The sequence below is a fragment of the Vanessa cardui genome, chromosome 7 (genome assembly GCF_905220365.1).
Source record: "Vanessa cardui chromosome 7, ilVanCard2.1, whole genome shotgun sequence".
NCBI classification, from domain to species: domain Eukaryota; kingdom Metazoa; phylum Arthropoda; class Insecta; order Lepidoptera; family Nymphalidae; genus Vanessa; species Vanessa cardui.
The window spans coordinates 7,268,235-7,293,405 of NC_061129.1; the positions used below are offsets into that span (position 1 = coordinate 7,268,235).

Sequence of the window (25,171 nt, forward strand, 5' to 3'; positions counted from 1 at the left end):
CCAAAGGCATAATTCGTTTAAACTACATTAATCGTGTTATCAACGGATCTCATTGGACTATTATTCTTTATAAATTATTAAGCCTTCTATATAGCCATATATAGCATTCTATATAAACTACATAACATTTTTAAACGAATAAATTAAAACCTTGATTGTTTTAAAAAAATACTTATCGCATCTTTTGAATGAAATAATAATTCACAGATTCTTTATTAAAAAAAAGATCATTAAATTCCTTCTTTTGATAAGATGCCTTTGCTTGTCGTAAGAAATAAAACGGATTAATACTTCATAGTCTATAATATGATGTAATAAAATAAAATTAAAATTGCAATAAATTATAATTCATTTGATTAAAAATAACATATTTAACATTTATTTAATTACTTAAGATACAAAAGCAATGGAAACTTCAGTAAACAACATTAATTTACTAACAATAGTATTCTCAGATTTACCTCACAAACTATATAGTGACAATACTTGATACGCTTATTCGAACAATTAACAAAATATTAAAGCATACCCTTCGATATGATATTTTTTAAATTTAGAATAGAGTACGAGGTAACTGCTATTTTGTTTAAAAAAAGTATTGTTTGCATCAATAGCACAACATTAACCCTCACATGCAATTGGGGTTTTTCGCTTCCATAAAATAAATTCGTTTTAGAACTGAAATAACAATCACTATTTCGGGAATAATTGAAAGTGCTCTAGTAAGCAACATATATGAATATTATTATAATCAGTGCCAAAAAACTTTTAGGCATTTGCATTAACATCTTTGCTTGGCGGTGAATTAAAAAACAGCCTTTAATATTAGTGACAAAAACTGTGTACCCAATTCAACCTTTGAAAGTATTGTTAACCTCGACATGACGATCTAGCCTTAGATTTCGCAGCTAAAAAACTGCTAAGGTTAATTGTGTTCATGATTTTCTTTATAAATAAACCAATCAGTGAAGACCTAGATAACTTGGTAGAGTACAGTTCATGCAATTATAACCAATACATGTTGAAATTTAATGTTATGCTTTTCTTGTTAATTTTCACATTATTTCTATAAACGACGAAGGAACTGCGTCTTTTCTTGAATGAATGGATGTATGGGAATATTTTAAAAGTTTACTTGGTTCACATATAGTCTTAGAACAACATTATTATTTTAAAAACAAATCAATTGATTTCATATTAATTTCAAAGACTTCTGAACGATTTAAAATTTTTACTAACTTTATTTTTTCATATGAAGTGAGTAATACTAATCAATTAATCAAATCAAACTCAATTAAATTATTTTTTTCTACACATTCTGCTTATAGTAAGCGTTATTCGTAATTCTAAAACTCTACCAATAATATCTAGGTGTCAAGTGATCTTTAATAACCTACCGATTACAAAAAAAAAGAGAAATAACATTAAATTAATAATTGTTCGGAAGAATATTATTTAACCAATAACATATAATGTTAAAGAGCTTAAATGATAAAATCGGAACAAGATTAAATATTTATTAATACATCATTGGATTATGAATTTTTATATAAGTAATTAAAAGTTTTAGTTAAAATAATTAATCCGTAACTGCTAAAATGTTTTTATTTATTTACTTTATATTTATTACACTGTTACATTAACTATCTGCATTGTTTATTTAAACACATTCCAACCAATATGATCCTTACACGTGCAATCTTTAACGCAATTCACTACAATCCTAACATGTCACTTATCCTATATGTATAATTATAAATTCCATGAACCCAATTGTGTGGAATGTAAATGAGATTTTGGTGCTCTTTTCAAACAATATTTTTCGGACTATAAATATTAATAATGTTATAATTATAAATAAAGTATAAATAAGAAATTTGCATACAGATATATATATATTTATATATACAATCGGCACAAACATAGGCGAAGCTAGGATATTTACTTCGAGTCTGTTTTAACATCAACTATTATTTTTTTATGAAAGCTGCCTGTGTGTTCGACTGCTTTTTATTAAAGGCCAATCTAAATTTCAAATGCACTGCCTTCAGGACGGCCTCATGGAGAGAACGCAGTGATCTATTTCAATTAAAGTTTGAATTATGTTTATTACCCAGATGAAATGAATATTTAATATCTCAAACAGGGAAGGCCATCACACAGCAGTGAAACGTCAGATAGTTATACTCTTATAGTAAATGTGAAAATTTGAAATGCTCGTTAGAACGGACCTTGGCAACAGACGCTTCCCTAGCCACGCCTACCGGCACGAAAAATAGTCGCGACACAGGCGTCTATCGCTACCGCATTTGTCAAAAATAATTTCATCGAGGGTAATATAATTACAGCGTTTATTGACTACGGGGCGTGCGGGAGTTAGCAGGCGCAGTGGTCGCGCGCGGCGGGCGGCGCGGCCAGCGGGCGGCCGGGCGACGCCGGCTTGTGTTGCACGCCCGACTCCGCCGCGTTGAGATCCAGCCGCCCGTCTTGGATACTCTGATATATTTTCTTCGCGGTTTCTAGGAACGCCTCCTCGACGTTCTGACCCCTGTAATAAGTAATTTTTTTTTCACAATGTTATATTCATATACCTACTACTGTATTAAATATATAACATATAAGCTATGTTTTAATTTGTATCACCCTCTTTTACAAGGTACAGAAACTAAATATTATTAGCTAATTAAAACATCCTTCATACAAAGTATTAAATTAATGTATTAAATAAAAATATATGCTACATCTTTTTCATAAAAAAAAAAATATTATGTGGTAGTCACAACATTTTCATTGCTTTATCATAAGTATGATTTTACTTGAAAATCATATATGCATATTGAGTTGTCATAAATCTGTATTGAAGCTTGCGTGCATCAGTATATTTATGCTCTTTCTTTCTAAATTAACTAAAATTTTTACAATATATTTTAATTATTATTATATAAGAATAAACTAAAGAAACATTTATAATATGCATATCACTAATATATGAGATAAATTTTCATAATCTACCACCAATTTATGTCTCTTGTGTGTGACATTATACTATTTCATCCACCATTCTAACCGGAACACAATAATACTTATATGTACTGCTGTGACTGGTTTGCACAAAACCACCAAGTAAATCAAATCACTATATCCTATTTCAACCAAAAGGAGGACAAAATCCAAATAAACAACACAAAAAATTGACTTGACACAGTCGAGAGCTTAATTAATCTATAATATTCTCTATGAATATGCAAAAATATTGTATTTTGAATGTTAACAAAACTGTTATCGCCACTATAGAAGCAATATTAAAGTAATTTAAAAGAGCGTAAATAAAGACAAGTTATTTAAGAACTAGTAACAGTGCTCAACATAAGTAAACTATTAGCAAATACCGAGGCATAAGTAAATCTAAGGTTTGTTTAACTTTATTCCTTCTTCGATTGGAATGAACCGCTGTACTGTTTTAATCAAATTATTGTGGTACTGCAGTTATGATTGAAGATAATTACACATGTTGAATACACACAGCAGCTATCTTTTGTGGTAGATATATTAAATCTAATAGTAGTAGATAACAGTTATGAATTTTAAGTTGAAAAAATGACAAATACATATAAATTATGATATAAACATTTAACTCACGTTTTAGCACTAGCTTCGACAAACATTAATCCATTTTCATCGGCAAACTGTTTGGCTTCTTCGTATGTAACATCTCTTTGGCCGTCTAAATCAGACTTATTTCCAATAAGAAATATCACTGTGCTAGGATTTGTCAAGTTGCGAGTATCTGTAAGCCAGCTACTTAGATGATTGTAGGTTGATCTGGAATAATTTAAAAATAATTTATACATTGTAATATTTTATGCCTATAATGATATAATTAATTATTTTTTGGATTTATAATTTTAGACAACAAACAACTGATTCTCAGCTTAAATGATACTACAAAGTATTGTTTTATTTTGATGCACTAACCATGATAGTGCTTGTTTACTGTAAAAAATTAATTAATAAATGTTACCATGTCACATTGTTGCATTTATTATTTTATGAATCTCATCATTACTAATTCAATAAAGTAACAAAGTTTACCTATAGTCTATACTGAACTTAACTATGAATAATATTTGATCATGTATCTTCAGAGTGTGGGGGTGTGGGGTCTACAGCTATCAATATGAATAACAATAAATGTAATAATTTAAAGCAAAGACATGTATGGGCAAAACATGAATGTAAGTTTTAATAAAAAAAGAATAGTGTAGTGCAGCTTGACTAATATTTAATTACTTATATTTTTATTTTTAGCATCTATTTATTAATTCAGTAAGTTTTTATTATTACTGAGTTATATCTTAAAATTAGAAGTAGTTGTAAGCATTTTTTCTTATTCAAAAATAGTGAACACAATGCATTGATTTAATCACAAGTTGTACACACCCATCAATATATTATTTCCTTCATTATAAAATTTGAGTATCTTTAGCTTATTTACAAATATCATTTACCTTCTTGTTATATCATATACCATCAAAGCACCCGCTGCTCCTCTGTAATAAGAACGTGTTACTGCTCTGAATCTTTCCTGTCCAGCTGTATCCCAAATCTGTAGCTTTATTTTTTGACCAGCAACTTCAATTATTCGAGTTCCAAATTCTACACCAATTGTGTGAGGACAATCAGCCATAACTGTAATATGGATGTTGCTTTACATTTTTACCATGTTTGTATGATTTTTTATATGAAATTTATTATTTAGCAATTAAATTCAAAGAGTCAGTCACTTCTATAATGATTATAAATGATATCAAATGAACAAAATACAATAGCAAAACATATATAAGATATCTTCTTCTTCACTGTATTTTCTGCAGGAAATTGATCAAATCTATATATTTATATGACATCTAATCCAATTGTTATTATTAAAAAAATTACGACATAAATACATTGTGCAAGCAAATGGACATAAACAATAGTTATAAAAATATTTACTTACATTTTTTCTCTGTAAATTGATGTAAAAGACATGACTTTCCCACCCCCATGTCACCAATAATTATATATTTAAAAATATATGAGTAATTGTAAGGTCCAGATGTCATTTTGCTGAAATATTAGAAATAAAGTAGTAGTAATGCTAAGATTTCTAATTTTGTGATAAAATATGTTCGTGTTGTTAGTAAATATTTTAGACAATAGATAAGGTATAATTAAATTTGATGGAAAAATTGCCAGCAAAACGATCCACTCTAAATTCACTCACTAAAGAAGTCCGAAAACAATAGATTATATGTTTATTACTCTCCTTACTGTAGTTGAGTTACTGATACAGTAAGTGTAATATGACGTTCATTATTTTTAACTAGGTAACAATAAATCTTCAGATGTTATACGCAACAACTTATAGCAAGGTGCTGGTGCTGACGAATATTCTAACTTTTATATAAATAAAGGCGTTCTCACTCTAAGTTTTTTATGGATATTTAAATTAATTGTATTTACAGATAGGTGTCTTATTGCTCAAATAAAAACTTACTAGAATGTATTTTATCAAAGATTTTACAAACTTAATTAGACCTTTTTGTTTAGGTTTATTTTTCACTTTTACAATTTCTATACTCAATTAGTCACACACAATGTAGATAATATAGTGGATAGCTGTCGTAATTGTAAATCCTAAAAGATCAAACATAAAGTAGAAAAAAAAATTAAAGATTAATATCAAAATAAATTTATTTAATTGTTCATTACAAATGGTGTGACTAAATTAAAGTTTGTAATTATTAAAATTTTACCAAAATATTCTTTCTCAATTCACACACAATCTACGCCAATCGCCATCGACAATTGGCATTATTTTGGATAATGGATATTATGTCAAATACAATATTATAATATTTTACAAAATAAAATAATGTTTTTAGCTTTTTTAAAAATACCAATTCTTTATGATGGAGTTTATAGCGGTACTAAAATATTTTTAGAAAATCTTGCCATTCGCTATTGATAACTACAAGTTTTTTCAAATAAAACCTCTCAGGTAATATGCTGGGTATTAAGCAATAAGCATTAGCCTGCTCTGATAAAAGTTAAAGTTTACTAGAGTCTGGTTGTGAGTAAATACACATATCTAAAAGATATTAAATTATTAAAAACGCTAATCAAAAATTCAGGTGAAAATTGCAAAAAATATTAAAGCAAAGTCTTATTACAGACAACTAAAACGAATAAGACAATACGAACACCCTAAAAAACAAACATAGTGAACATATCGGACGGAACAGGAATAATTTATTCTATATTTGTGTATTTCAATGTTTGTTTGATATAACGTAGGTTTATTCAAAAATGGTAAAACAGAATATTTTAGGCAAATTTAGATGTATTATAAAAGACAAGCTATGTTAAGCATGTTATAATTTAAAGTTGAGTGCAAAATATTTTAAATAAATTTTAGGCAAAAATTTTCAATTTATGGTACTGGTGGTCAGTGGAAGTCACTTGACTAGCTTCCATATTGCTTATGGCTCCTTATTTCTAGTATAATGTAGTTCATGAAAATAGGGTGACAATCACAATATATTTTCCCTATTTTAATACAATATATTGTAGTTTTTGTGCACTTGAAATGCAAAGTCCATATTTAATACCAAATAATATATAAACTGCCTTAAATATTTATTAACACTTTTACTTAATAGCTTATTTTAAAATAAAAATCTTTTTACTAATAAGTAACGTAGAAGCAACGTCAAGATAAGAAAATATACTATTATTATAAACTATTTACACACAATGCAATCTATTTCGTTTTGAAAACCAAATTTTCTTTATAGAACTGTTCACCCTAACCATGACGTAGGTCACAATGTTAATGTCATATTGTGACATTTGTCTTATTCTTGTATTTAATATTTATAATATTTGCTAACATAAAGTTATCTTATTTTACTTAAATTTTGTTTTTTAAGAAAGTTCGCATTATTAACACTATAGACTAGAGTAATAATTTGCATATATATTACAAAATTAATTAAAATGGCAGGCTCTGATGATAATAAACCCAATAATGATACCGAATCTAATAACATAGAAAGTAATGAAGAAAACGTAGAAAATGTCCGAGAAGGTATTGTATCCTATAACAATTTTTTAAAGTAGGTTATTTATTGTACATTTTTTTAAGGTAGAATATCCATTTCTAATGCTTATGTGAACCAAAATTGCTCACAGAATAATAAAAGATTTTTTATCTTGCAGAGTATGTTATGTTGGATACAAAGCTGGATGAATTAAATCAAGCTTTAGATTTGTTAGAACAAAAGAATGATGATATTCATAAAAGATTGGTAGAACTCTTACAATCTAACAGAGATATACGACAACAACTAAAAAATGAAAACACAGAAGATAAATAATATTAAAATGAAATATTTACTTCATATTAATATAGGACTGTATTAAAAAAATGAACTAAGTTACTCTTTTGCTGGTGTATATTTAAATAAAAATTATTAATAATAAAAATTGTTAACAATATAATCTTTAAATATGTGTTTTATTTCATCATAAAGTTAAAATGAATCATGCAGCAAAAATAAATTGCCTAAGAAATAATATGCAAAGGTAAGCCAACATAATGTATTAATATGTAATTCCAGACAGTATGATTTATGATCTGTGTAAATATAGGATATGTGGTGCCCCACAGAGCTATTACGAAATTGAGTATCATTGTTCTACCTAGCAGCAGTGCACTCTACAATATAATGCAAATACTTTTAACAGTACAAATATACCAATTTATATATACAAAACATATTTGTACTATTATTATACCCTAACATAACTATTATATATATTATTCAGAACTAAAGTTTATTATTATATTAATAAGAACTAACAAAAAGGTGTATTATGATTGTTATGTTGTGCCTATTGAGTACATAATCAAAAATATTGTTTTAACTTATTAAATAAGTAAATTATATATATTTCAACAATTTTATTAGAATCAGGTCGAATACTACATTTCTATTCAGACAAAATTATTTAAGAGTTAGTAGCATTTTTAGTGATGATCCTTCTTAACAAATCTCAATCCACAGTATCCACAGGAATGATCGCCAGGTTTATCCTAAAAAATATAAACATAAAAGTTTATTTTAATCTATAAATCATTATACCATGTATTCTTTTGCATTAAATCAAATCAACAGAAAAAGCTATTCCTATATAGTATTTATTGGCAAGTGTTGTCTGTTTGTTTTTCAAATTTATCAGATTAATACACAATAACATTTTAAAGCTAAACAATGATTGGATTTAATATTGACTGAGACAAAGCTTATATACTTTAATTAGGTTCACATTAGCTAAATTAAAGTCAACAAAAATTACCAGATTAATGTAAACTCTTGGATGACCTTCTGGCCCACTTCCTCCATCACACCATACAACTCGCTCCGTTACTTCTTTTGGTGGAACTTCAGCTATTAAGTTAATAGCCCAATTTTTATTAACTTGTTTGGGAGCCAATGCAAATCTGGCAAGTCGATAGTCATCAGAATCCCATTTCTATTAAAAGTACAAGTTTATTGTATATTTATTGGATTATTATAAATTGCTATGTATAATCATAAATTCTATGTGCACATTAAACGATTATTGAGTTTCGAGCCCTATCACCAAGGTACTTCATTAGTCTATATATTTTTTAAATGCCCATAACCTTATGGTTAAAGCAATACCTAGATCAGTTGCTGATGCTGCTGCATTGTAATTATTCATGCCAATTTTAAAAACTACTACACAGTCTTTTTCGCTTTATTCTGCCTACCTGCCCTGTGTGCGTACCCACATCTTCTATTTTGTTCGTTATGCAACGAATTGCCAAAGGTCTAATTGTAGGTGAAATACATTTAATAACTTGGCTAGTCCTTGAAACAGAATACATTATTGTGATAGAAATTTTATCCGTGAGTGTTAATTATGCTACGAAATTGAACAATACTTTATAGAAAAATATTGTTCATCAATACTGTGCTATTGGTTATAATGTTATAAGACAATAGACATAATGATTAATGACATAAGTCATAACTGACATAAGACTGTTGAAAGTTGAACACTAAACAGTGCTGCCAGTATTTTACCTTACCTCCGAGACGAGTAGCTATATTCATTCCTTCTTTCAGCATTCTTTCCGTATTTACGAAATAAAATATTCCCCTTAAAAGCAGCTAAATACGGTAAACAAAAAAAAATTAAGTAACTTAGTTTCTTTAATAATAAAAATATTAAAGTTACGATTAATTTTAGGTCCAAATCATAAATAACGTTACATTTTTAGGCTTTGGCATGATGTTATCTACCTAAGTAGATAACTCAAAAATATTAGGTTGGGGAAAAAGTCTTTTCGCATATAGTATGTATGAACTTGTAATAAAATCTCTTTGGCTATACCATTTGTATCTGGCTGGTTTTGGTATAATTAAAAAGTTTTAATTTTAAAGAAAGCACTTCCAAATTCAAATTAGGAATTTGTGTGATTTTCATTTGTTTTTGTTGTTGTTAAAATGAGTGAATCTAAAGAAAAAATTCGATACATTTTTAAAATTTTACTATAAAAAAGGTAAAAATGCAACTCGTAAATGTAAATGTAAGCGAAAAAAATTTGTGATGTTTATGGACCTAATGCAGTATCTGTGAGAGTAGCGCAAGTTTGCTTTAAGCGTTTTCAAGCCGGAAATTTTGATATCAAAGATGCATCTCGCTCTGGTCAATTTTGTCCGTAACAGGGTTACGGACAAAATTGATTTCATGATGATCATTTTTGAAAAAGTGGAGCAAGATCGGCATATTAGTAGTTATGATGTAGCTGAAGAACTGGCAATTGACCACAAACGGTTTTGACTCATTTGAATAAAGCTGGGTACACAAAAGCTCGATATATGGGTGCCTGATGAACTCAGTGAAAGATACCTAATGAACCGTGTACTCATTTGTGATTCTTTATTACGACGTAATGAAACCAAACCATTTTTGAAGAAGCTGATAACTGGTGATGAAAAGTGGATCACATATGACAAGAAAAGATCGTGGTCAAAGGCCGGTCAAGCTTCACAGACTGTGGCAAACCCGGATTAACTCGCAACAAGGCAATGCTGTGTGTATGGTGGGATTGGAAAGGCATAATTCATCATGAGCTGTTACCGCCCGGCAGGACCATCGATTCAGAACTGTATTGCGAACAATTGATGAGATTGAAGCAAGAAATTGAGAGAAAGCGGCCAGAATTGATCAACAGAAGGGGTGTGGTTTTTCACCATGACAACGCTAGACCTCACACATCTTTAGCCACTCAACAAAAATTACGAGAGTTTGGCTGGGAGGTATTAATGCATCCGCCGTATAGTCCTGGCCTTGCACCTTCAGATTTTCATCTGTTTCGGTGTCTGCAGAATTCCTTAGGCAGTGTCAGGTTAACATCACGAGAGGACTGCCAAAACCACTTGTCGCAGTTTTTCGATCAGAAGCCCCAAAATTTTTACAGTAATGGGATCATGTCACTACCAACAAGATGGCAAAAAGTTATGGAACAAAATGGCACCTACATACTTTAGTCAAATGTAAATAAACTATAAAAAAAACTTTTTGAATTTTCATATAAAATACGAAGAAACTTTTTCCCCAACCTATTAGCATAGCTGTAATCTAATCCATTCACGTGTACCGCCCATACTAATGTTATAAAAAGTACTGAGTGCGAAAGTAACTGCGTTTATTACGCTTTCATGACCAAACCACTGAAAGGTATTTGAAGTAATTTGGTATGACACAAGCTGTTCTTTTCGGCCTCTAGGGCTGTCCAGTAAATTGTACAAAGTATAAGTAAAGTACAAGTTGTTCTCTGTCTTTTTTGATCTCCTCTTCCATCATTTGTAAACTTCCTTTTTTCATCTTTAAAATTTGCATTAACCTTTTTTACAGCCTGCCATTCTTTAAATACCCCTTTCTTCTTTTGCAGTACATTTTGAACCGTTTCCTTCTTCCACCATGTCCGTATCAGTCAAACATTTTCCTTTCGAATCTCAAAATAAGTCCTTTGTGATCTTTTTTATGTTTGTGACCATCTTATTACAACATTCGATCATTCACTGGATTCTCTTCCATCCCATACATTTCTATCACTTTGTCCCCTATTTGGTTCCTCAATTTGCTAGAACATTCTTAATTTTTCACCCTCTAACATAAACCATTTTGTCTTTGAGGGGCCGTGTTTTGCTGTTTTTCTGCGAGACACTTAATTTGATCGTTTGTTAATCTCGAAAAGATATTGTGGCTCTCTCTGTCGAACGTACTATCGAATTATCCTGCGTGGAATTTCCGCAGTACATGTACGTATGCGTGTCCATCCCCCATCGGGAGATTTTTGCTTATTTGAGACCACTATGGAGGATGTTCTTAAAAAGATAAACGAAAGTAATAAATATATAATTGTATGTGGCGACTTTAACGTCGACTTATTAAAAGTAACTTCGCTGAGTGTTCGGTTAATCACATTGTTTAGGTCATTTAATTTAACGCACCGAGTTGATGAACCAACACGAATAACCGACGATACCTCTACGTGTATTGACAATGTGTTTTGTGACTGTGAAATATATGAATTTTCAATTATAAATAATTTAACTTCTGATCATTGTGGTCAGAAGTTTTCTTTAGAACACAAAGAAATTATTCATTCAAAAAAAAATAATGTACAGGCCAATAACGGCTCATAAAGTAAACTGTTTTAAAGATATTGTGGCGTGTAAATTATCTTATTTAGATCTAACGACACAAGATCCAAATGAACTTTATAATTCATTTTTTGAATTAATATTAATAGAATTTAATAAAATATTCAAAATGAAATCATTTTATAATAATACAAAATTGAAATTTAGTGACTGGGCTACTATTGGTATATACAGAAGCAGAAATTAATTATACGACCTATATAGTATAAAGCAGTGGAATCAAAACGAAGCCATTCTAGGATATGTCAATAAGTATTCATCAAAACAGTATGTATTTATGCTAAGTCTTTATACATAAAGAACAAAATTTTGCCTTCCGATAATAGAATAAAAGGCCACTTGGGACATTATTGGAAGTGTTAGTCGAAAACCTAAAAAGGAAAGTATACCAATCAAATCAAACACAGGCATTAAATGCACGAATTGTGACTTGGAAGTTGCAAATTTATTTGAAAGTTTTTTTGATAACATACCTAATAAAATAACATCTCATTTAAAATCATCTACATTAGATGCAGCTAGATTATTAAATAAAAATGTTTCTAAATGCGTTATTGATTTCTCTTTTGAAACAGTTTCTGCATTAGATGTTGTAAAAGTATTTAAAACACTCAAAATTAAAAAAGACTAACGACATATGGGGCATTTCGGTAAAATTCATAAATAACATCATACACGATATTGCTCCATATATAGCAGTAATTTTTAACAAGAGCTTGGACACAGGTTCATTTCCTGACTTGTTAAAATGTAGTAAAGTCTTACCACTTTTTAAGAATGGAAATAGGAGCGATCCCAGTAATTACAGGCCCATTTCAATACTCCCATCTTTAAGTAAAATTTTCGAATAAATTATTTTAAATCAACTTCTTATCCATTTTGGTACAAATCTCATTTTTCATAGTGAGCAATTTGGTTTTACAAGAGGTCGATCAACAACTGATGCGGGAATTGTGCTGCTTAAGCATATTTACGATGCTTGGGAGAAATCACAGAATGCTATTGGAGAATTCTGTGATTTATCCAAAGTATTTGATTGTGTAGAACACGAGACGCTTCTTTATAAGCTCAAATATTACGGCGTTAAAGGTAGGGCTCTTGATCTCATTGCTTCATACTTAAGTCAAAGAATCCAGCAAGTTTTCATTAATGGAATAAAGTCTACTGGATCTACATTAAAAATGGGTGTTCCACAAGGTACAATTTTGGGTCCCTTTCTATTTCTAGTATATATAAATAACCTTTCTTTCTTTGTTAAAGGTATTTGTGATATAGTATTGTTTGCTGACGATACTTCACTGATTTTTAAGGTTGACCGGAAAAAAACTGACTATGACGATGTGAACGGTGCCTTATCACAGATACAAGATTGGTTTAAAGTAAATAACTTGGTTTTGAATACTCAAAAAACAAAATGTGTAGTTTTTACCCTACCCAATGTTAGAAAGCAAAATTATAATATATCTTTAAGCGGTGGCCCGTTTGATGTAGCCGTTACTACGATGTTCTTGGGAATAGAATTGGATTCCAGACTTCAGTGGAGTCCCCATTTGTCATCCCTAACAGGAAGACTCAGCTCCGCAGCATACGCGGTTAGAAAAGTTAGACAACTAACTGATATTGATACCGCTCGTTTAGTTTATTTTTACAGTATTATGTCATATGGCATATTACTTTGGGGTAACGCTGCAGATATTCAATCTGTCTTTATTTTACAAAAGAGAGCAATCCGGTTTATTTATAATCTTGGAGCTAGAGACTCTCTTCGGGATGTTTTTAACAGAGTAGGAATCACTGTTGCGTCGCAATATGTTTACAACAATATCATGTATATTCACAGTAACATTGATCACTTTGTTAAAATCAGTGATAATCATTGTATATGCACTAGAAGTAAGGATAAGCTTAAAACGCCAAGTTTCCGACTCCGCAAAGTCAGTAAATCCTTCTTGGGGCAAGGTATTCGTTTCTATAATAAAATTGCGCAGACATTTTTAACTTTGCCTTTTAGTAAAATCAAATCGTTTGTAAAAAATACATTGGTAGAAAAAGCATATTGTTACGAGAGTAACCTTAGCCTTCAATACGGTGTTATGACATTTGATTGATTGATTCTATATCATAATTTATATCACATTATTATTGCGTATTATTAATATAGCAGGAGCTATTGAATTTACTTTATTATATACAATTATTATTCTAATTAATTGATCAATAATTTGTAAAACTGTAATTAATATTATTTTATATGGCATAGCATTTAATACTGGCATGTAACACTATTTCTTATTTTAAATATTTTTGAGCTGTCATTATAAAACAATTGGACTATAGCGTGGGGCATTCTAACAAAAGATAGAGACATTGAAGCATCATTGTAAAACGATAATATTATATTGGCCATCCCGAACTACGGAAATTACAATATTATTCGATACAAGATTTTATAGATGATAAAAAAGTGTGGAGTTAATACCTGTTGACTTTCAAGCAGGATATATTAATTTAAATAATTGTGTTTAATTAACATGACTTTGTTTTTTTTTAAATGTTAACAAATAGTAAATACTGAGTTGCTTGCCGGTTCTTCTCGGTAGAATCTACTTTCCGGTACTAACCGTTGGTAGCTTCACTTAATTGTAACATGACGATTCAAAAGTGCTTGTAAAAGCCTACTTGAATAAAGTTTATTTTGATTTTGATTTTTTTTTTGATGAAAGAAAATGTAAGAGCTTGCAAATCTAACTTTAATTTTACCCTTGTAAACCCTAATGACATAATACGCGCCTTTAAGTCACTAGACATCAAGAAAACGGCTGATTTATGGGGTATTTCTCTAAAGGTGATAAATTCGATTATTGATGTGCTTGCACCTTATCTTGCGTTAATATTTAATAGTTGTGTCCAACGTGGTATATTTCCTGACCTGATGAAACATAGTAAAGTTATTCCAATATTTAAATCTGGTAGTTCTTCAGACCCCAAAAACTATAGGCCAATTTCGATTTACCTACCCTGAGCAAAATATTTGAGAAAATAATTCTAAATCAATTATAAGAACACTTTAACAAACATAATCTGCTTCATAGTAAACAATTTGGATTCACGAGGGGTCGCTCGACTACAGACGCTGGTATCGAGCTTTTTAAGAATATCTATGAAGCCTGGGAAGAGTCACGGGATGCCTTAGGGATTTTCTGTGACTTATCCAAAGCCTTTGATTGTGTTTAACATGAGACTCTGGTCAGGAAACTTTACCACTATGGAATTAGGGAATGTGCGCTCGACCTTCTGACTTCTTATCTTAACGATAGAATTCAGAGAGTTGACGTTAAAGGAAAAATGTCTCCTGGGGTCTCAGTTGGTATGGGGGTCCCTCAGGGATCAATTCTTGGACCTCTTCTGTTTCTCACATATATAAATGACTTGCCCTTTCTTGTTGGGAATAAACATGATATATTATTGTTTGCTGATGAAACCTCCTTAGTTTTTGAAATTAATAGTAAACAGGTACAGTACGACGACGTAAACAATGCTATAGCTGATATAGTACATTGGTTTAGCGTAAACAATCTTAGACTAAATAATAATAAAACTAAAATTGTGAAATTTAGTACACCAAATGTACAAAATGTAAAAGCCGATGTACTCATCAACGGGGAATCGATGGATCCAATTGATTCTGCTGAGTTTCTTGGCCTTAATGTTGATGCCAAGTTGCAATGGGGCCCCCATGTTAACGGATTGGCGAGTAGACTGAGTTCTGCAGCATTCGCGGTCAAAAAAATTAGATTATGTACCGATGTTGATACGGCTCGCTTAGTATATTTCAGTTACTTTCATAGTATAATGTCATACGGTATTGTGCTGTGGGGCAACGCAGCCGCTATCCATACCATATTTGTGCTACAGAAGAGAGATATTCGCGCAATCTATAACCTAGGAACTAAAGAATCGTTAAGGAATAAATTTAAAGAAATCAAGATATTGACTATTGCTTCTCAATATATATTCTGCAATGTTATGTATGTACCAAAAAATATTAATGATTTCATGAGAACATGTGATACTCATAACATTGGTACAAGGAACAAACACAAACTTGTTACTCCTATTACTCGACTGCATAGTCAGTAACTCCTTTGTGGGGCAATGTATACGGTTTTACAACAGGATCCCAGAAAGCGTTCAAAATGCCTCTGTTGCCAAATTAAAAAAATATATATTAAGGAACGCTTGTGGGCAAAAGGTTATTATACAATTAATGAGTTTATGATCGATAGCATACCTTCGGAATGAAACGATCGCCTCCTGGCTATTTCATCTCATATTAAATTGTTAATTTATATAATATATGAGTAAACAAAAAAAAAACCCGCTGAGTTTCTTTCGCCGGTTCTTCTCAGGTCAGGGTATTTTCTTTTCCGAACCGGTGGTAGTGTTTCAATTGACCATCAATAAGAAAGTGTAATGCTTCTATATTGAATAAAGTTATTTGAGTTTGAGTTTGAGTTGAGTTTGACTTAAGTTTTACAGTCAGCCGCCTGTCTGACACCAAACCTCCTTGGCAATGCTGTTGTGGTGGTTTATCTGACTCCGCACAGTTAGCCCAAAATGCAGGTTGTGTGCACTAAGTTTTTAAATAGCCTTACTCGCCTCCTACGAAATTCACGGGTAGATTGGGGGAGGTCCTATTCTAATCGGGGACCGTCATAGAATCATCTAATTTATGATCTTAATTTATGTTTACATAATTATGTGACTTATCGGTGTGCTAAAGTTTTTAATTGTCTGACATCAATACGAATTTACAGCTACATTTTTAACCGACTTCAAAAAAAGGAGGAGGTTCTCAATTCGTCGGGGCCTTTTTTTATTTTTATTTTTTTATTTTTTATGTATGTTACCGAATTACTCGAAGGTGGCTGGGCCGATTTTGACAATTCTTTTTTTGTTTGAAAGGGCATGTTTTACAGATGGTCCTATTGTCAGGAGATCAGGATCTGATGATGGGATCTTGGAGAAATCAAGGGAACTCCTCAAATTTTATAGGCACACCTATAGTGATTTTGATTTTATTCAAAGTGCCTTGGTCATATGCTCACGAAAAGTGACATTTGATGAAGTGCAACTGATGATGAAGACCACCACTGGTAATCAGAACCTATTAGTAAGTAACTATTTTACGGGTTTAGTTCTATTTCTTTAAGATAGTCGTCAAGCAATTGATGTTAGTAAACATGCCTATGATGAAGTCTAGCTGATGGTGGATTACCAGGAGAATTCCTCAATGATTAACGGCATTGCATCGGGAAAAATGGTATTGTCTAATTGGCGATATGCAGTTAACATTAGGCTATTATAACTAAGGTAACGCTTAATTTGATTTGCAGTCCACATCATATTGAAACGGCGTTGAGTTATGTTTAGAGTCGAAAGCCGAAATGTACTGAGTATAATAAAGTGAATGACAAACACTACCAATTATAATTAACAAAACAACACTGAAAAGCATTAAATAAATTTTTATAAATAAAAAAAAAACCGCCTTCAAAAATGAACTAAAAAGAAAAAAATAATCAGTTACATCCATATCCAATTTACGATTTTTTAATCACCTTTTGAAGTCGGTGCCAACAAAGTAAATAAATTCCTACATTGAAATCATTTAATTTGTATCGATAGGTTTGTCTAATGGTGTCATCTATACAATAAATAGATTTAGTTTTTGTATGTATGTATTATGTATATATATTAGCAATGTTGGCACTTGGCACCGACTTTGAGAGGTGATTAAAAAATCGTAAATTGGATATGGATGTAACTGATTATTTTTTTCTTTTTAGTTCATTTTTGAAGGCGGTTTTTTTTTATTTATAAAAATTTTTGTATAAAGAGGATACCATGTACCTTATGACGGTAGTATGCGAAAACGATTCCGTCACGTTTGTCGAAGAAATGGAGAGGGTACCGTAGTTTTTTATTGAGTATTACGGTCTATTGTTATTTTTCTTGAACACACAAAGATATCTGTGTTATTATAATCATTTTGTAACATTCTTTCAATCATTTGAGAGCAAATAGTTAATTTATATGGTATCTGGGTCTTACTAACATTATTATAACTGTTAATTTACTTTTATAATTAACAAGCATTAGTTGGTAAGTTAAAGTAGTTAAAATGGATGTCCAGGAGATGTACTGAATCACCCGACCTCGGGGGTTTGGAAAATTCTGTTGACATGATTAAATCTTCCGCACGGAAACGTTCTGGGGATAAGTCCTCCGGTGCACCCGATTCCTCCACAAAAAGACAGACTCATCTCAACACCGCAAACCCTTCCATCCATACATTTTATATAAATCCCGCTTTTACTGATGGAAATATTTTTTAAAAACCTTGTCACATTTTGATGTAGGTGGAGGAAGCTTAAGTTGCACCACAGCCTAAGTCGTACCCCGGCAATATCTACTCTGATTATTATGAATATCGCCACCTAGTTCTCTCAATATCAACTTTTCAGTCGAGTAGTAAAAGGTAACACAGATCGCCGGCTACCTTCGTAAAGCAAAAATTTTTAAAAAAATAAGTTTTTTATACAGTTTCATTAATTTTTCTGATTAATTTGTAAGCTTTTTGTGACAGAATTATGATATTGATCTTTTTTCTTTATTTACATTAATTTATAACACTTATTTGGAAATAATAATACGCCTAAACAAGGCGTATTCAAACGGTCGAACTTTCTGAGGTTATGTCAGCGATTTAGTTTTAGAACTAGCGCGCACTGGTAACTTTTGTCACGGTGACTTTAAAGTGTTTGTCACTGTCACGTCACGTTTCCAAAGCGGAGTGCGCTCATTAATAGAGACAGTGACAAAAATTTTCGCAATCGAAGTGTCATTTGCCACTATGGATTTCGGAGAGACGGTGGTTCTCTATGAACTCGTGAGACATGGCAGAAAAGAACTTTAATTTTCACGTGAATATCTGAATACTCTTTCAATTTTTTATCATAAATATTTGGTGTCTTTTCCACTTCTTCTATTAGAACATCATTATCAGTATCGTCTTCAAGAATGTTTATGTTATGAAAGATGTTGACGCCATTTGCGCGCGCCAAAGTCGGCAGTCAAAGTGCAGATAGCGCAAAATTGACGAGAGTGACAAATTTGTCACTAGCGGACACAAATGTCTCCTAATTTTCGCATCGTAACGTGCGCGCACTTCCATACATATTTATGGTCTCGACAAGAGTGTCGAAACAGTCACCGTGACAAAAGTTACCAGTGCGCCCTAGTTCTTAAACTTAAAAGTCATCAATGCTTAAGTCGTAGCTTTACACAATTCCTTTTTCGTACCGGTATGACTTGGGTATTAAGAAAATTTTTGTACAACTTATGTTCTCATTTTTCAAATATGGTGAATCATAAAAAAGAAAAAACCTAAACTAGATTTAAAAAAAAGGCCAAAACAGAAAATAGAATAAATAAAATAAGAGAAAAAAAGAGTACAGGAGAAATATGTAAGAAAAACAAAAGAATAAAAAAGCAACAAAGAAATCGTGGTTATGTTAACTATGTTTGATAAGATAACACCGTATAGATGGTTTTATTCTACATAAAATAAGTACATAGTTCTTACTTCTTAGTGTGACATAATAATAATAATAATAAGGGGTGTAAGGGAGTCTAATTAGGGGGGATAGACTCCAAGCCAACCTCACCTGCTCGTGGTGCACCCTTCTATAAACTAACGAGGCAATGGCGACCGATCGATGGCGGTATATCTATCAGGGGACTATCTAAAGCTTTTAGGCGTGAACGTCTTACTAAGGTTTGGATAGTATAACTGGCATCAGCACAGGATGTCGGTTACAGGACGGTGGCGGAAGAGTATAAAGTATACCAACGACGGCGTCCATGGGCTCAGTTAGGAAGCTTACTGTGCACTCATCAAATTTGGACTAGTATGATGAGTTATCTTCGTCCAAAAGAACAAAAGTATGAATAATAATCCTTTAAATAAGCCCCTAGTTCCGCGAAGCTCCATGGGGGATGCCGATGATAGTAGGCTGTTAACCCGTGGCGCCAGGGGCAAGATGAATCTCCGGGTGGGAATACTTAACTATCAGACGACCGACGCTAGTCTCTCGGACTCCGAAACCACTGAATCGATATCGTCGTTATTAGCTACGGATGTTGTGCATAAGGCAAGCGCCGAAACGTCTGCACCCACCAAAGCTAGCAAACGTGCACGTAGGAAATGGACAGAAGCTATGAATATCTTTATTCTACGCACATATTTCATTCTAACATCCATGGAAACTAATACAAGATCGTACCTTCCCGAACTTCATTCTAGATTCACTGAAAAGTTCCCGGATATGCGGCCTGCATATCCGGGAACAGGCAACATGTAGGAGGCCAGCGCCGGGCTATAGTACGAAATAACTTATTAACTACTGAACAAATTCAAATAATACGTGAAGAGGCGGGTGACTACTTAAAAAAGCATCCTGGCCAGATCAGAAATAACGTAAGCGGTAGCCAAAGAATGCGCTGGGATAACGATTTAAATGAGTTTATTATGAGAAGCTATTACAGAATTACTAATTATATATATAAAATATCTAATTACTTTTTTGTTCCATTTGCTGTCGAAACGCTTGGCCCTTGGAGTAGTGGTGCAAAAAGCTTCATCAAAAGTATAACACCTCGCCTCATTGCCTTCACTGGTGACAGGAGGGCTGGTTCGTTTTTTGCCCAAAGGATCGGAATTGCAGAATTATAAATAATAAACTTATAAACACCGATAGACTTCAAGAATTAAAAGATGAAATTGCAATAGAATTAGCGAGTCATATCAATAATAGCACAAATCTTTCTGAACGTAACACACCTGTGCAAATATCACAATTACAGAATTTTGCTTTAGATAATACCCAGACAGCAACAGCAGCAACTCCAAACAATTTACTTACTCTTAACCCTATAAGTCTACCAATTATATCTGAAAACACTCTACTACATGTTGCTAGCCATAACACTGTACAAGATACTGAACATAGCAACAATTTACAACATTTACCTAATCTAACTAGTGATATGCAAAATCAAATTAAAGATACGTTCTTGCTACTTTTAAATAAATCCCACCGCTAGACCCAGTATTCCTAAACAAAAGACCTCCAAAAAATTTGCTAGTATAGTACAATATATAAACCTATCCGTTCTCCCTGCTCATATATCACCAGAATCCGATTTTAGTGAAATTCAAAATGCTATATATTGTGGCGGCGTTACAGCTTCTATATGTAATGGATGTAAAATTAGTGATCACCAACCTATACATAGGTCACGGCCTACTCCTAAATGGCAAAAATGATTGGAGGATAAAGTTGCGGCCCTTAGAATAAAAATTGGAAGACTGACAGAATACATTAACGGTAATACGAGTAGGAAAATAAAACTCGAAGTAGACAAAATTAAAGAAGCTTACAAAATTCATTCACGACATGAAAATACTAATACAGAACTGACTCACTTTCTCGATACTCTGAAACAAAAACTAACCGCTCTCTGCAACCGCTTACGTAGATATAAAGAAACCACTCTTAGAAAACAACAAAATGGCTTATTTAATAACAATGAGAAATTATTTTATAGAAACCTTAACAGTAATATATAAGATAGTAATATCGTAACTGTAACAGATATGCCAGAAGCAAAAAAATTACATCAATTTTGGTCTAACATATGGTCTAATCCTAAAACACACCATGAAATCGATTGGATTAAACGGGTTAGGGAATTATTAGTAGATTTACCTGAAATTAAGTTTGATAAAATGATATTGATATTCTGAAACAAGTTATAAACAAAACACATAATTGGAAAGCTACTGGATCTGATAAAATACACAATTACTGGTACAAAAAATTTACATCCGTTTTTGTTTTGCCATATAAATGCTTTATTAAAAAACCTGAAATAATGCCTCACTACGTCACATTAGGGTAAACATATATGATATCCAAAGACCGAACTGATTTAAAAAATCCTGTTAAATATAGGCCCATAACTTGTCTCCAGAGCATATATAAGATCATTACATCTTGTCTTAGCCAATTAATTTATAGTCATGTGATTTCACAAAATATCTTAGCGGAACAGCAAAAAGGTTGTAGGAAGGGTAGTTTAGGTTGCAAGGAACAGCTGACTATTGATGCAGTTGTTTCTAAGCAAGCAATCACCAAAAAAAGAAATATATACACTATGTACATTGACTATAAGGAAGCGTTTGATTCTGTACCTCATAGCTGGCTCATATACATACTTGAACATTATAAAATTCACCCGCATATTATAGAATTTCTAAAAAATACAATGCTTCATTGGAGAACCACTCTTAAAATGTTTAATGGCAACCATAGTTTAGAAACAGAAATAATAGAAATCCGCCGTGGAATATTCCAGGGCGATGCGTTGAGCCCCCTCTGGTTTTGCTTAGCTTTAAACCCACTATCTACACTTCTTAACAATTCCAATATGGGCTATAGACTTACATACAATAGTGAGGCTTACACTCTTTCACACCTCCTCTACATGGACGACATCAAATTATATGGAAATAGTTTAAGTGAAATAAATAATCTTGCTGATCTTACATAAAACTTCTCAATAGATATTCATATGGAATTTGGCTTAGATAAATGTAGTATACAATCAATTAACAAAGGAAAAATAGAACAAAACTCGTACCGCCTTCAAACAGGTGAAATAATAGAACCCGTAGATGAAGTATCTGGTTATAAATATTTAGGCTTTAATCAAACTAAACAAATCCATGAGAAACAAATAAAGTGAAATAAAGGAAAATATTAGAAAAACAATTTAAATCACGATTGCATAAAATACTTACAATAAAAGCAATGAATACTTTCGTCATTCCAACATTAACATATTCATTTGGCATAATACACTGGTCTAAAAGTAATCTTATTAAGTTCCAACGTCTTATAAAAACAATACTGACAAAGTACAGAAAGCACCACCCACGATCCTGTATTGAACGGCTAACGCTACCAACACAAGAAGGTGGTAGAGGCCTAATTGATATTAAAAATCTCCACAACTCACAAGTTACCTCTATTCGAGCATTCTTTCATCACCAAGCCACTAAGATCCCACTCCATTGTGCTGTAGTGCATGCAGACGTAAAACTGACTCCTCTCAATCTAAAAGACCACACAAAACAGAAAAATGAAGCAGTTTTCTCCGCACAAGAAAACATTAATATCTGGCTACAAAAATCACTTCATGGAAGACACCGCCGCGATCTGATGAACCCAATTGTAGACAAGATAGAGTCTAACACGTGGCTCAAACGCGGTGATCTTTTTCCTGAAACAGAGGGTTTCATGATGGCAATCCAGGATCAAATCATACATACCAGAAACTATAGAAAGCACATCATCAAAGACCACACCCTACAATCAGACCTTTGTCGACACTGCCACAATAGCTCAGAAACTATACAGCACATCACAGGAGCATGTAGTACATTAACACAGACAGACTATAAACATAGACACGATCAAATAGCTGCAATTGTTCACCAATACCTAGCATTCAAATACAAACTTGTCAATGACAAAACTGCTTATAAAAATATAATACAAACCAGACATCATCCTCGAGTCACGTGAATTTAAGCTTTATTGGGATAGGACTGTAATAACTGATAAAACTGTACATTTTAATAGACCGGACATTATGTTACATGATAAGAAAAAGGAGACCGTTTACCTTATAGATATCGCTGTACCAAATACTCATAACATAGCCTCAACTTTCACCGAAAAAATTGCCAAGTATACTGATTTGTCCATCGAAATTAAATCTCAGTGGAAAGTAAAAAACGTAAAAACTATACCCATTTTTATTTCATCAACCGGAGTCATTCCTCACTCACTGTTTTCCAGCTTACAAGCACTTGGCATACACAAACTCACTTTTATTTTATTACAGAAAGCAGTCATTCTGAATACATGTAGGATTGCTTGGAAATTTTTATCAAGTGATTAGGTAGTCTGTTTTTGTTTGGATAGAATCCCGCAAAAACGGAGAATAAAACCTCGTTAAAACGAGAGCATGAAAAAATTAAAAAAAATAAATAATAATAATAAAACACCCATAACTTACAAACTACAATAGCTGAAAAACTGACAAAATATACCGAACTGAAAGACGAAATAACCCGACTTTGGCACCTGCAGAAAGTAATAATAGTCCCCATAGTCATTTCCACGACCGGCGTCATACCAAAACAGTTACACAAATCTATCAAGACACTTAATTTACCCCCCAACATCCATACTTTACTACAGAAAGCTGCAATTCTCAACACCTGCCGGATCGTAAGAAAATTCCTACAAACTGAAAATGAGAACCCCATAGAATCTGCTTCACAACCTACTCCACAAACCACCTCCTTAACTTCTAACCCTGTTGTGCACTTGGCTTAGGCCCGTGCATATCAGTATACCGGTGAAAAACGAGAAAAAATAAAAAAATGAAAATAATAATAATAATAAATAAATATGAGACAACATCACATACATTACTCTGATCCCAATGTAAGTAGCTGAAGCACTTGTATTATGGAAATCAGAAGTAACGACGGTACCACAAACACCCAGACCCAAGTCAACATAGAAAACTATTGATAATCTGTATCGACTCGGCCGGGAATCGAACCCGGGACCTCAGAGTGGCGTACCCATGAAAACCGGTGTACACACCACTCGACCATGGAGGTCGTCAAATGACATTAGTTATAAAATAATATAAAATAAAAAGGTTCAATGTTTCTATATTTACCCACACTTTAATTTAAAATATAGCCTTGTAATCGCGTAGGAAATCTATGCTCTCTGTTTGACCTACGCAAACTTGCTTCCTCTTCCACAGATGTGGAGCGGTTTTCTTCAGGTTCTTGCTCTCCTGTAGAATCGTAATTGTAATCTGATGTATCCCTGGGTGAATTTTGTTCAACATCACTCGGTAATTCATTTTCAATTAATTCATTAAATTCTCTTTGACTTTGGCCTAAGAGTGCCAAGTTTCGGTTTGAAACAGTAGTTTCTCTACCATCCGATAGACGTGTGTGAGAATAATTTGGATTAACGTGAAGCATTTCTACCTTTACAACTAGTGGTTGATATTTATTTGTGCGATTAAATTTTCGCATTAAAGCATGCTCCGAATTTATCAACCAACTAGGTACAGAAACACCATTTGCAAATTTTTTTTGTGTGCATAAACATTATTTCGTGTGGCGAGCAATTTGTAGCAGT

The 25,171-nt window shown here is 32.3% G+C and overlaps 2 protein-coding genes and 1 long non-coding RNA gene across 5 annotated transcripts; 1 reads left to right on the forward strand and 2 right to left on the reverse strand.

Moving 5' to 3' along the window:
* Positions 1 to 950: 950 nt before the first annotated feature.
* Positions 951 to 5,817, reverse strand: LOC124531068 (ras-related protein Rab-14). 3 transcript variants are annotated; one of them, XM_047105518.1, is made up of 6 exons: positions 5,799 to 5,816; positions 5,540 to 5,679; positions 5,000 to 5,109; positions 4,509 to 4,689; positions 3,640 to 3,822; positions 951 to 2,548 (listed from the first exon to the last, which is right to left on the reverse strand). In XM_047105518.1, exons 3-6 carry the CDS (start codon positions 5,103 to 5,105, stop codon positions 2,377 to 2,379), a joined length of 642 nt encoding a protein of 213 aa, XP_046961474.1. In that variant the 5' UTR covers positions 5,106 to 5,109; positions 5,540 to 5,679; positions 5,799 to 5,816; the 3' UTR covers positions 951 to 2,376. The 3 variants fall into 3 exon arrangements, with proteins under 3 accessions (XP_046961474.1, XP_046961475.1, XP_046961473.1); XM_047105519.1 differs by lacking the exon at positions 5,540 to 5,679 and having other exon boundaries at positions 5,799 to 5,817; XM_047105517.1 differs by lacking the exon at positions 5,799 to 5,816 and having other exon boundaries at positions 5,540 to 5,697.
* A 1,050-nt stretch (positions 5,818 to 6,867) lies between these two features.
* LOC124531272 lies at positions 6,868 to 7,342 on the forward strand. Its single transcript, XR_006966507.1, has 2 exons — positions 6,868 to 7,132; positions 7,264 to 7,342. It is a non-coding gene; the product is annotated as an uncharacterized LOC124531272 (long non-coding RNA).
* Positions 7,343 to 7,993: 651 nt separating this feature from the next.
* On the reverse strand, positions 7,994 to 9,119 carry LOC124531271 (probable NADH dehydrogenase [ubiquinone] iron-sulfur protein 6, mitochondrial). The gene is made up of 3 exons (XM_047105782.1): positions 8,843 to 9,119; positions 8,404 to 8,580; positions 7,994 to 8,140 (listed from the first exon to the last, which is right to left on the reverse strand). The coding sequence occupies exons 1-3, from the start codon at positions 8,957 to 8,959 to the stop codon at positions 8,075 to 8,077; spliced, it is 360 nt and encodes a 119-aa protein (XP_046961738.1). The 5' UTR covers positions 8,960 to 9,119; the 3' UTR covers positions 7,994 to 8,074.
* Between the last annotated feature and the right edge of the window lie 16,052 nt (positions 9,120 to 25,171).